Below are 13,475 nucleotides of genomic sequence, written 5' to 3'. Positions count from 1 at the left end.
GGTCTCCACGGCGATGGCCCCCGAGCGGGGAGCCGCGGGTGAGCGTTCGTCCTTCAAGCGTGCAGCGTCCCTGCGCAGCTTCGCGTCTCGCAGCCGCGAGTCCATCCGCAGGTTCTCCCTGCGCAGCCAGCAGCGCCTGTCGCTACGGAAACGCCACGCCAACCCCGACTCCCCCCTTGAAGTAAGAGTGCGACCCCTCGTCTGTCTGCTCCTCTCCGTCCTCTCCGTTTCACCGCTGTGCTCCTGCCCAAATACAGCAGTTTCTTGCACGTTTTCTATCTTAATTTTCTTAAATTACTCCAGTGTTATTTCCTTAAAGATACATGCTTAAGAGTTCTTTTACAGGCAGAATGGAGATTTAGTGCAATTGCTTAGTAGGCGTGTGAGTTCTTATTAGCAATGGGGACAGGATCACCCCAAAATTCACTCATTCCTAGCGGATTGTTTTCTGTGTGGACCGTGGATGATAGAGGCCATACTGGTTTGCACTGGGATTGTTCTAACAACTCCTAGTAGGTTATTGGTCAGGGATCGTCTTGCTACCTGTCAGCTGCCCACGTTGTGTTGGTGGTGGGATCTTGGTTGCTTTACTAGTCATTAATTTCAGTGCAGCATTTTAAAAGATAAAAACCCAACTGTCGAAAACAGCTGTGAGCATGCATAGTGCACAAAACAAATTTTATATAACAGTAGTGTGAATATAGGACGACTTGCTTTAAGATAGAAGATTGCCATTCTGTTTGTGCTGGCAGGGGATGCTAAAGAGAGCCAGTTAATCATGAGCAGAGAGGCGTCAGGGGGAGGGAGGGGAATGTGGGGGGCTAGGGTACTGTCCAGTGGATCCGAGTGATGTTTCATTATAGGTGAGGGAACAGTTTTAGCACTGGCCCAGCTCCTACACACTCCCTGCTCCGGACTCCGGATGCACTGATAGCGCCACTGCAGCATGCAGAATTGTGTAACACTCATGCCTGTGACTCATATCTGCAGGCCCTTCCCTGTTCATTCTCAGGATTAGACTTTGTAATCTGCCACTTTCTTCAATTTCTCCTGGCTTTCTGGGGGGACATCATTACTTCCTCAAAGGCAGTAGGCTTGAAACAGTTGTGTCTATATAGCACTCTGAGAGAGGCTGTCGACAGGGATTATGAGGAAAATGTGGAGAGGGTAGCTCATGGAAATGCTTTAGTCTGGAGCTGTGCTGCGCTGCGCTGTGCCAAGATGGGAATGGATAATTCAGTTCAAATTTTACTTTCTGCTGTTGTTTCCCTTTTCTCCTGTAAAGGCCATTAAGAGGAAACAGGAGAAAAGTAAAGGTCTGAATTTCTAATCAAACCTAAATAAGAGGGTCTCTGGGAGCTGCACACATCCTTGGGCGAGAGTGTCATGGGGGAGGAGGATATTTAGGCAGCCTGTAGTGCATCTGTGCTGTGAGGGAGGATGGGAGAGAGGAGAGCAGGGTGGAAGAGGGGGAGGAGAGAGAGAGAAAGAAAGTAGCGGGGGAGGACAGAGGAGCTGCTGCCAGGTTGCTATGAGGAGCAGAGCAGTGGCTTGACGGGAACAGGCTGTCTGCCCTTGGGGGCCCCAGGATGCAGCGCTGAGCGTAGCGCCGCAGGCAGGCTCTGTGCTGAGCCCCCAGATTACCTCACAGGCTGCAGTGATGCCGTCGCCTGGAAGTGACTAATGCAACTTCAGTGGATCATGACATCACCAACCTTGCATTCTGGGTGCTTAATGCACTGCTGCCACATCCCAGCATACCCCTAACAGAGCACCAGCTCCCTTGACTGGGCAGTGTGGGCCGATCCATCTGGTTTTGCCTCTGTTCTTTCTGAACGTTTGGGGTCAGGCAGGGGTGTGCATGTTGGTCCTGTGTCTGTATGCGGAGGGCTGCTGATCTGAGTCCGGGGTCGGCCCTAATCCATCAGGATCGGGGAACATGCAGGTGAAGCATAGGCCTGGGAAGATTGAGAAGGGGTGGTAGGGTCCTGTGGGCTCACTGAACACTCCAAGGGATACTTTCTTATAAAGCTCTGGGCAGGAGAAACTTTGAGATATCAACAGGCCATGTGGTCTTAGCAGGTGTGAATATGTCGCAGATACACAGGTGCTTTCGTGTGGAAAGATTTGTGGATGTGCTATAATGCAAACATATACTATGGGATTCCTCTGTCCTCGTGGTGGAAGAGGTGGGATAGCAGAAAATCAAGAGCTAATACTGTTCATAGTAATAGTGATAAACACTTACAGGAGTCTGCTTCTTTTTCTGGAATGAGAAACCACAGTGGGGCAGTGAAGTCTCGAATCCCTCTTGCAGTCTTGCAGGGCAGCTGGGATGTGTTTTTGTGATCCTCCGAGACGAGGACCTGTGTTTGAAGCTGTGTTTTGCAGCAAGGCTGGAGGGTGGCTCTGAGTCTCACCCCGCTGTGAGTGAACAGTAGGGCATTACCTACTGCTGTGAGGAATGCTGTCCTGCCCACACTGTCAACAGCACCTCCGTCTTATCTAGCAGCTTTTTCCTTCCTCTCTGCCTTTTCATTCCATCTCAGTGTGCTGTTTTCCTTGTAAAAGCAGAATCGTTTAGGCAAGTGAAGGAATTTCTTCTGGTGTTGTTTCCCACTGCAGCTCTGCGCTGGGGCAGCGTGTGGGACGGCCGGCTGTGTACAAGTAGGGAATGGCTTAGTCTGCCTGTGGTGGGTAAGACTTGTGGCTCAGCCTTTGCCTCTCTGTCTTCCCTGTGCCTCGGTGAGCTCTCTGATGATGAGTGCCTCCTCAGAGCTGAGGAAGTCTAGAGTGGAGCAGGGTGTCCCTGACACGCGCATGAGGGCTCCTGCAAATCAGACTTAATGGTTTCCCAGAACAGAAGAGTTTCCTGCTCCTCACTCTTTCTTCTGCATCTCACCGTCATGCAGAAGAGTGTGTTTGTGGGTGTAGGGCTGTGTGGAAGTACTGTACAGGGTCGAGGGTGCCCCGGGGCTGTGGGGCTGCAGGCAGCTCCTGTCGGCTGTGTTGGTCTCTCCTGTGAGTTACCTCGGAGGTGTGTGTTGAGGGGGGCTGTGGAATGTGAAAGCTGAGTCTCAGCTTGTTGCTGCTTTCTGCTGCCTCTCTCCTTGGTCTCCCCTCTCTCTCCATTCATCCGCTCATTGTTCACTCCACTTCCTCAGCAACACGCCCAGCCCGCCACGGCGCTGTGGCTGCACAGCGAGCGGGTCTGCCCTCATATATCCCCTGCTCTGCCTTGCCCTCCGGCGTTCTGCGCAGAAGGGAAATATTTGGTTGCCTGGTTACCTGGGTGCCGTGGAGACAGAGCGCAGCGTGTGTGTGTGACTTCACTCGGCAGCACTGCAGAGACGCGCTGGAGCGCAGTGGCTGATGGGATGCTTTGAGACATGCAAAGAATCAGTCCTTCCCCCCCTCTTTCCTTCCCTTCTCTCTCTCACTCTGCTGTTTGTTTTCTGTCCTGCTAGGAACTCTGCAGGGAAGCTCTGCAATGAGGGTCATGAATTTTCACACTAGCACCCAGCAACACACCCTTCTCTTACTCTATCCCTCCTGTCTCAGCTCCCCCAAGTCCTTTCCTGCCCCCCCACACTTCCTCCCTCGGGCTGGCTGGTCGGCTGGCCGGCCTCTTCCAGGAGAGGCTGGGCTGTGGGGGAGAGGAGCTGAGTGGGTCGGGGCTGCAGTTTCAGATGCCCCAAACACGCCGATGTGAATAGGAAGACTCCCCGCTGGAGCGCAGCTGTGCGGAGATCCTGCTCCCCAAGGACGAGTGTGTGAACGAGAGTTACACTGCACTTTCTTCGAGTGCGGACAGCGGTGCGGGGACCTGGAGCCCGGGCAGGGGCCAGGGGCCAGGGGCCGGGGAACAAGAGAGGAGAGGAGTGCTGCCCCTCCCCTGTGCAAGAGAGCTGTCTGCACAACGGGGCGTCACACTCGGCTGAAGATCGCGGGGAGCAGATCACACAAACCGAGGGCTGTGGGCTCTTTTCTGTGGGGTTATTGTTTCCGTGTCTTGCAGAGCGATCAGACTCCTCATTGTTTGCCACAGCCACTGTGTGCCAGGCTCATTAAAATGCCCATGCTTCAGCGGGCACAGTGCATGCCAGTGACCAGAACCTGGCGACAGGGCCCAGGCGACAGTCCTTGTGGTCTGTGGCGTGTTTGATGCAGTAGTGTCCATCTGATGCTGTCAGAGTGATTTCCCTAAACCCCCAGACTAATCATTGCAATCTCTGTCAGTCCATCCACCCAACTCTCTAGCCTCTACAGCTTGATAGACACACCGCGCAACCACACCCCCCCCAGACTCACACTGCGCAGCCACACACCCCCCCCAGACTCGCACTGCGCAACTACGCACTGCCCAGACTCGCACTGCGCAACTACGCACTGCCCAGACTCGCACTGCGCAACTACGCACTGCCCAGACTCGCACTGCGCAACTACGCACTGCCCAGACTCGCACTGCGCAACTACGCACTGCCCAGACTCGCACCGCCCAACCACACCCAGCCCAGACTCGCACTGTGCAACCACACACCACCCTTAGTAATCACAGTGTACAGAAACACGCTGCACAGACGCACTTAGTAATCACAGTGTACAGAAACACGCTGCGCAGACGCACTTAGTAATCACAGTGTACAGAAACACGCTGCACAGACGCACTTAGTAATCACAGTGTACAGAAACACGCTGCGCAGACGCACTTAGTAATCACAGTGTACAGAAACACGCTGCGCAGACGCACTTAGTAATCACAGTGTACAGAAACACGCTGCACAGACTCATTTAGTAATCACAGTGTACAGAAACACGCTGCACAGATGCATTTAGTAATCACAGTGTACAGAAACACGCTGTGCAGACGCACTGCAGCTCAGGAACTCTCTGACACGGACACTGGCTCTTTCTGTCTCTCAGGAGCAGCTGAAGCAGTGTGTCAGCAGGGCACCGGAGGAGGGCAAGGACACAGACACTCTAGTGCCAGAGACAGACAGTCAGTACGGGACCTGGGACACCGGCCTGCGAACCGAGGACAGGTGAGCTCCTACCACTCGTCTCCTGAGACTCCAGAGAGCCCAAGAGCACACCAGGAGACATCCTTTCTCATTTTAACATTATTTCAGGGAAGTAGTTCTAAACCAGATGGAGCTCTTATAGGGATAAACTCATTTCCGTGAAAAAGGGTGAGGTTTGACTTCCCTGCTGTGCAGGTGTGTGGCCACTACCTAACCTGGACTGAGGGGCAGTGCTGCCCTCTGGTGTCCTGGGGCTGGAACAGCGCCTGCCGGGGACCCGAGTGCAGTGAAGCCCAGAGCTCAGAGTCCTAGCCTGTCTCTGTTTTTCCTCTTGTAGGATTGTTGAAGTCAGGCTGCCAGAGCACAGCAGTCTGGTTTGTCTCCGTGTTTTACTGGGCACTGTCAGAAACTTGTTTAATGGTCTGTTTCAATTCTCTTTTCACAGCCTCACCCCCGCCTCCCCCACAGCTGAAAGCAGCCTGAGCGCATCACTGCGGAGACACACACCGTCCTCCCCCCTTGACCTCGCAACCCCCAGCGACCCTGACGTCACTGACGGCCTCTCTCTGTCCCTCAGCACCCCAGGCGAGCAGGAAGAGCTCTCGTTCCCCGAGGTCAGTCTCTCTCTCGCCTCTGTCCGTCCTCCCACTGCTGCCTCCTGTCCTGCCTCACTGTTGCTCTCGCCCCTGGTCTTCCTCAGCCGGCCGCCTCTCTCCTGGACTGCAGCGCCATGAAGGCTCGCGCCCAGCTCAGCAGGAAGAGCCGCCGCTCCCTGCCCTCGCGCCCAGCACGCCGCTGTCCCCTGCCAGCTGGGGCAGAGCGCCTGGGCCCGCTGCCCGAGGACTGGCTCTACAGGGACTCCACAGGTATGAGGAAGAATAATCCCCTTCTCTAGCGCTCTTCTGGGCTCTCCACTGACAGCTCTTTACAGTAATGGGGGAATCCCACTACCGCCACCAGTGTGCAGCCCCACCTGGGTGATGCGCCAGCCGAAATAAACGCGTTTTTTCAAACCTTGGAATCTCAATGTGACTGCTAGGCTCAGAAGAGCTCACTGACTCAGCTCTTAACCCCAGTGTGCAGAAGTGGTCAAAACGTGTTTTTCAGCAGAAATAAACATGTTTCTGCAACTTTGGTCACCCCCATGTATCTTATAGGGCAGGAACAACACACTTTTCTGCTCCCCACACACCGGCTCTCAGTGGGGAGGAGAGCAGAGTGATGAAGCCAGTTCAGAGATGGGGATTATTAGGAGGCCATGACTGGTAAAGGCCAGGGGGAAATGGGGCCAGGGTAGGTAGGTAACACCCCTACTCTTTTTGAGAAACACCCTGGGATTTTAAATGACCACAGAGAGTCAGGACCTCGGTTTTTTGTCTCATCCGAAGGACGGCGCCTGTTTACAGTATAGTGTCCCCGCCACTATACTGGGGTGTTAGGACCCACACAGAACGCAGGGTGAGCACCCCCTGCTGGCAACAGCCTTAGCTTTCCCAGGAGTCTCCATCCAGGTACTGATGACACTGCTAAGCTTCAGTGGGCTGCTGGTGGTGAGTTTCAGTATGATATGGCTGCTGGCTATATCAGCTAGGTGGCGCTGCTCTGTAAGACGTCTATGTCTCACGGTAACTGCTCCCCCATCACACTTCCACCTCAGAGCACAAGCCGGACCCCCCACAGGAGGACTCGGACACGGAGGACCCAGTGAACACAGCCCGGCGCGTGGAGCGCTCTCCTGCCCCCCAGCCCCAGAGGGTCCCCCTCTTTCCTGGGATGGACCCCTCCGCCCTTAAGGTTAGGCTCCGCCTGGGTACCGCAGTACGCCTCGCCCCCTGAGCCTCGCTCACCTCTGCGCCTCTGCCCCTCAGGCCCAGCTGAGGAAGAGGACGGACTCGGATAGCCAGGCCGACACCCCCTCCCCGACCCAGCTCTCCCGCTCTCCAAAGTCGCCCTTCGTTCCCGGAACCAGAGTGCGGCCCCCTTCAGGCAGGAAGGAAAACGGGTATGACCCAGGGAGAGTGCGTTTGTGTCCGTGTCCATCTGCTTGTTGTCCTGGTTTGGGTCCGGTCAGAACCCGGGTCCTGCATGTGACTGATGTCCAGTCTCCCTGCAGGTCAGAGGAGTCGTCCCCCCAGTGGCTGAAGGAGCTGAAGTCAAAGAAGCGGCTCAGTCAGTACGACAATGACGCCTAGTGGGTGAGTGGCCCTGCATCCAACAGAGCCTGCCTCCTCTTTCTCACCCTCTTCACCTGCCTCCTCTGCCTCTCCTTTCTCCTCTATCTCACCCTCTTCACCTGCCTCTCCTGTGTCCCCTGCCTCCTCTTTCTCACCCTCTTCCCCTGCCTCTCCTGTCTCCTCTATCTCAACCTCTTCACCTGCCTCTCCTGTCTCCTCTTTCTCACCCTCTTCCCCTGCCTCTCCTGCCTCCCCCACCCCCTGTCTCTTCTGCCTTACCTCAGCTCGGCTCCGATTCAGTATGAGCCTTGAGCCCTGCAGGCCGGAAGCGAACCTTGACAGGCTCAGCAGCACGAGTCAGCGTTCTGTCAGCAGCTCATGGATGAGTCAGCGCCTTCACCAGTTCTCGATGAAGCCTTTTCTTCAAAGGACTTGTATTAATCACGCCAGAAAAATGACCCCATTTAAACTGATACCTCCACAACAGGATTTCAGCACTTTGTGGATTTCATAAATGTCATGCGGACAGCTGCCTGGGTGGTGTTCGTGGATGGCAAGAGGAGCCTGTGGCTTAATTAACGCCAATTATTTTCAGTTTTATTGAATTTGTCTTGCAGGTGGCCTTAAAGTGGAGCGCAGGAGGAAGAAGCCTTAACTTTTGGACCTGGATATGACCTGTGCGTTCTGCTGCTGCTGATGCGACTCTTCACTTCCTGCCTGGGTCGCGAAGTGCATGGTGCCTTTTTGGAGAAAAAATCTATATATATATATTTTTGTGTTCAAACAGGCTGAAAAACTTGCTGCTGCTTATTGTTCTTACAGGCAGTTGTTAGAGAGATTTTAACAAAGAGCCACTTTAGCCTCAGACACCTCAAGGAGGGAGAGCAAGCAGAAGATGAGCTCACAGGGGAACCAATTCTTTCCTGCCCTTGTTGCACATCAGGAAGGGTTAAACTGCCGGATCAAGGAGCTCTGAGCTTAAAAGTGCTTCTCTTAAGGTAGAAGGAAATAAAAGCAACTCAGAAGACCAGCGAAGAAAATGGATGTAGTTTTTTTATCATTATCATTTTAAAATTTTATAGATCAGTTTTGGAAGGGGATCATATTGTATCTTTTTTTAGTGTTTTTTATCATTGCGTCCTTCAGGTCCTGAGCCTCGTGTTGCCATAGAATGGGGACAGAACTAATCTCTTCTTTTTTCTTTTTACAAGTCATAAATCTTAGAAAGAACAAAACAGTGTTGAAAGAACAAATACATAGCTATATATGATCTATATCGACAGTAATAACGACAGTAATGATTATAAGACAGGTAAAGGCTCTGATTTTCCTACAGTACCTGCCTCCTGCTAAGAGAGGAGCACTGCCTGTGTTGCCCACTGCTTTTAGGGGCACCCCTGCTCAATGGGAGTCATTCGCTCCTAAACTCAAAGCAGAGTTCCCACACTTCCTGAAAAAGCAAGAGAAAACAATTCCCTAACGGTGCAATTCCCGGGACAGGCCGTCTTCATCCATCTGATTAATTTGGTTTGGTCAAAATAAGAACAATGTCAACTGAGTGTTTTAATTGTTTTCCCACTCCTGAATCAAGTCTCATTAAGAAAATTAATGAAAGGTCACTCGAGTCATCTCGAGCTCCAGGAGCGGTTGTTCTGTCATCTGGCGAGTTGTTCTGCTCTGTCCCAGAGGAAGTGTGGGAATCCTGGGAGAAAGCACAGATCTAGAAGGCATCGTTCGAAGACTCGTGTCTGTACGAGCTGAGCTGCAGGTCTGAGCGAGAGAGCTGACACATGAGCAGGGGACTGCGCTGCAGGCCACGGGGCAGGGAGGATCTGCAGGGCCAATGAAAATATAAGAATTGAAATAAGCTTTCACTCTGAATTCGAACAAACATAACAGCAATAATCTGGTGATATTTTGTCTCTCTGTGCACAGAGACTTTGCATAAACATGTTTTTCCTTTTGTAAGTGCTGTTGGTGGTGAGGCGGGGCAGGGAGACAAGGAGGTGTGTTCCTCAATTTGTCCAGACAGGCAACAATGTTCAGAAATAACAGTTCTCTTTGTGCAAAGGTTCCCAGGCTGACTGTGGGAACTACTTTTTCACTGTGATCAGTAGTTAATGTGTTCAGTGAACATCATGGAAGAAGGCCTCACAGTCCGCGTGTGACCACACTGCTTTTCACGGCAGAGGCTCTCTGTGCTGGGAGCTACTGAGTCTGTCTTTGGCTCAAAGCAAGTCTCTGAGCCCAGGCTCTGCAGTGATCCAGGCACTGGCTCTGCTGCCTCTGCATGTGTACAGCCCTTCTCTTACATCACAGGTCTGCCGCCAATCAGGTGGTGCTTCTCTCTGTAGCCCTGCCCTCCTCCTTAGTGGCTCTTTGAAACCCCGCCTCCCAGCAGGTGACTGTGGGTCGATGTTGGAATCATGATCAAATTGAATCTGATTGTAATTTTTATTTTTTAGTTTCCTTTGACAGTGTATTTTAACACATTTATTCAAGAAACTGATTTATTTTTTATTTCTCTGTGTTCTGATGTTAGGGTTCTATTAACTATCTTGGGGTCGATCTTTCTCTTTTCTGTAAACTGCAGTCCTGTTTTGCACTCTGGGTCTGTGCCAGTGGTGTCAGAATGTGGGCGTGTTAATAAAGTGGATATCGGACACCCCGACTATGCATCTCTGACACCGAAAGCCAGGAGAGAGAGTGTGAGGCAAGTGGAGAGGAGCAGTGTGAGACGGGTGGAGAGTGAGAGGAGCAGTGTGAGACGGGTGGAGAGTGAGAGGAGCAGTGTGAGACGGGTGGAGAGTGAGAGGAGCAGTGTGAGAAGGGTGCAGAGTGAGAGGAGAAGGGTAGAGAGAGAGGAGGTGAGAGGCAGGTGGAGAGTGAGAGGAGCAGTGTGAGAAGGGTGGAGAGTGAGAGGAGCAGTGTGAGAAGGGTGGAGAGTGAGAGGAGCAGTGTGAGAAGGGTGCAGAGTGAGAGGAGAAGGGTAGAGAGAGAGGAGGTGAGAGGCAGGTGGAGAGTGAGAGGAGCAGTGTGAGAAGGGTGGAGAGTGAGAGGAGCAGTGTGAGAAGGTAGGAATGAGAGGAGAAGAGTAGAGAGTGAGAGGGTAGAGAGAAAAACCCCAAATCACACGGGGCAGAGACTCTGGGGGGATCATTGTGTGGTACAGAGTGGAGCTCAGTCACTCCATACAATAAGTAAAGAAAGAAGAGTCACGAGTTTGGCTTAAAATCAAAAGAAATACCATCTGTACATAAAATGAGGTCTTCCTGTGTGCTGTCTACATCCCACCCTCAGTGAGGGAGTTCTCCCCAGTCTCCACATGGAGATCGGTCACTTCCAGGGCCAGGGAAACGTGCTGCTCTGTGGTGACCTCAGTGCACGAACAGGCACACTGGCAGACTTTGCCAGCACACAGGGAAATACTCACATATTCGGACAATCCCCTCTGTACCACACACCAGTCACCTCACACAGGTGCAGCCATGACACCACGGTCAACAGCACCGGGCGCGAGCTGCTGCAGCTCTGTCAAGGGCTGGGCCTGTACATCGTCAATGGCAGGACTAGAGGGGACTCTCTTGGCAGGTTCACCTACAGCTCAGCTCTGGGCAGCAGTGTGGTGGACTAGGCCATCACCGACCTGGACCCCTCCTGTATTAGTGCCTTCACTGTCAGGCCACAAACCCCTCTCTGACCACAGCCAGATCACACTCTACATGAAGAGAGCACACCAGCACAGAAACACACTGACACAGCCCAGCCTGCTGTACGACCTCAACCAGGCGTACAGATGGGACACAGACAGCCTAGACAGATACCAAACTGCACTTGACGATGAAGAAATTCAGACACTGTTGGACACATTCCTAAACACTCCGTATCAAACCAACAAATTAGGCATAAACTTGGCCACACAAAAACTAAATCACCTATTTCACAAACTAGCATCAAAATCTAAGCTAAAAACAACTAAATCAAAAAACCTTCCGAACACAATGTCCTGAGTAAAAGTCAGATTGGCTTCTTACCAGATCACTGCACGTCTGATCACATTTACACCCTACACACACTGATAGACAAACACGTCCACCAAAAACACAAAGAAAAGTTTTTTTTGCCTGCTTTGGCGATTTCAAAAAAGCATTTGACTCGATTTGGCATGAAAGATTGTTTTATAAACTACTCCAAAGTGGCATAGGGGGCAAAGTGTACAACATCATCAAATCAATGTATTCAGAGAGCAAATGTGCAGTGAAAATTGGAAACAAAAGGACCAAAATCTTCACCCAAGGCCGTGGGGTGAGACAGGGCTGCAGTCTGAGCCCAACACTGTTCAATATCTATATCAATGAATTAGCAGGAATGTTGGAACAGTCTGCAGCTCCTGGTCTCATACTACACAACACAGAAATCAAGTTCCTGCTCTATGCAGATGACCTGGTCCTGCTGTCGCCCACAGAACAGGGGCTGCAGCAGAACCTGGCACTGCTGGAGCAGTACTGTCAGACCTGGGCGCTGACAGTCAATCTGGACAAGACCAGAGTTGTGGTTTTCCAGAAGAAAGCCAGACCTCAGGGAAACAGGTACAAATTCACACACAACAACAACACATTGGAGCACACATCCAGCTACACACATCTCAGTCTCACCATCAGCTCTTCTGGGAGTTTTGACCTAGCAGTGAAGGCACTGAGAGAGAAGACACTCAGGGCTTTCTACACAATAAGAAGGAGGCTCTTCAACATCAACCCACCAACAAGAATCTGGCTCCAAATATTTCAAAGTGTAATCCAACCCATTGCCCTATATGGCAGTGAAGTGTGGGGTCCCCTCACAGACCAGGATTACACTAAATGGGACAAACACCCCACAGAAACTCTGCACATGGAGATCTGTAGAAACATCTTCCGTGTGCAGAGAAAAACACCTAACAACAGGTGCAGGGCTGAATTAGGCCAGTACCCACAAAGCCCTCCTGAGCCAAGAGCTGAGCCCAAAACAGAGCCCAATGAGCCAGCTGGTCCTGAGGCTCACTGACCTGAGCCACACCGACACTAACCAGCCTCAGGACAGCACTGCTAGAGCACCACAACTCAGACTCAACCACATCACAGCACAGACCAAACAGCAATTCCTCACACACTGGGACACACACACAAACACAACATCAACTGGAATGCTACAGAACCCTAAACAGACAATACACACTAGCTGAATATTTGACCAAGATAAGAAACAACAAACAGAAACAGACCCTGATAAAGTACAGGCTCAGTGACCACAGCCTGGCCATAGAAACTGGGCGACACAGGCAGACCTGGCTGCCCAGAGAGGACAGGCTGTGCTCCCACTGCCAGCGGGGAGAAATAGAGACAGAGGTGCACTTCCTACTGCACTGTGACAGATACTCTGGGATTAGAGAAACATTCTTCCCGAAATTCAGAAATCTAGTCCCAGAGTTGGACCCTACTGGGAGAGGGAGGAGGGAACTCAATTGAACTGGCAGCCCATTATGTGATCTCCTGTCACAGCCTGAGGAACAGTGAGTCTCCCAATAATTCTCCTTCTGCCTACAGTATATGTCAATATTTTATAATATGTCTGTAGATTTTATATAAATGTTATTTTTTGTTCTGTTTCATGTGAATTTTATAATTTTATTTGCTTTGGCAACACCATCAGTCATGCTATTAAAGCACCTAGAATTGAATTGAAATTGAGAGGAGCAGTGTGAGAAGGGTGGAGAGTGAGAGGAGTAGTGTGAGAAGGGTGGAGAGTGAGAGGAGTAGTGTGAGAAGGGTGGAGAGTGAGAGGAGCAGTGTGAGACGGGTGGAGAGTGAGAGGAGCAGTGTGAGAAGGGTGGAGAGTGAGAGGAGCAGTGTGAGAAGGGTAGAGAGTGAGAGGAGGTGAGAGGTAGGTGGAGAGTGAGAGGAGGAGTGTGAGAAGGGTAGAGAGTGAGAGGAGCAGTGTGAGAAGGGTAGAGAGTGAGAGGTGTAGTGTGAGGCAAGTGAAGAGTGAGAGGAGCAGTGTAAGAAGGGTGGAGAGTGAGAGGAGCAGTGGGAGATCACAGAGTGAGAGGAGGTGAGAGGCAATGTTGTTGGCAGCGCTGTGCATTAGCTGACTGTGCTGTTGCTCAATCCCTGCTTGGCACAGGTGCCAGTGTTCTGTCCGCTGGGCTGGGCATCGTGCCCTGCCTCGCTATTGAGAGCCACTCTCATGGACACAATGCGGGAGGCAGACTTGCTGCATCAACAGCTGGGCTTTTCTGCTGCTC

The 13,475-nt window shown here is 51.9% G+C and overlaps 1 protein-coding gene across 2 annotated transcripts in view; it reads left to right on the top strand.

Annotated features, from left to right (window-relative positions):
* Nucleotides 1–9,860, top strand: part of LOC102697456 (uncharacterized) — a 32,614-nt gene extending 22,754 nt beyond the window's left edge. For both annotated transcript variants that reach the window (XM_069182292.1, XM_069182291.1), the window contains 7 exons: nucleotides 4,924–5,042; nucleotides 5,467–5,635; nucleotides 5,722–5,887; nucleotides 6,679–6,815; nucleotides 6,890–7,023; nucleotides 7,135–7,216; nucleotides 7,813–9,860. In XM_069182292.1, the coding sequence (XP_069038393.1) occupies nucleotides 4,924–5,042; nucleotides 5,467–5,635; nucleotides 5,722–5,887; nucleotides 6,679–6,815; nucleotides 6,890–7,023; nucleotides 7,135–7,213 (804 nt within the window). In that variant the 3' untranslated portion in view covers nucleotides 7,214–7,216; nucleotides 7,813–9,860. The remainder of the gene's footprint in view (nucleotides 1–4,923; nucleotides 5,043–5,466; nucleotides 5,636–5,721; nucleotides 5,888–6,678; nucleotides 6,816–6,889; nucleotides 7,024–7,134; nucleotides 7,217–7,812) is intronic.
* Nucleotides 9,861–13,475: the final 3,615 nt, after the last annotated feature.

Source organism: Lepisosteus oculatus, chromosome 22, assembly GCF_040954835.1.
Source record: "Lepisosteus oculatus isolate fLepOcu1 chromosome 22, fLepOcu1.hap2, whole genome shotgun sequence".
Classification (NCBI taxonomy): Eukaryota; Metazoa; Chordata; class Actinopteri; order Semionotiformes; family Lepisosteidae; genus Lepisosteus; species Lepisosteus oculatus.
Note: the sequence above shows the minus strand (reverse complement) of the source record. Positions and strands in the feature narration are given on the sequence as shown.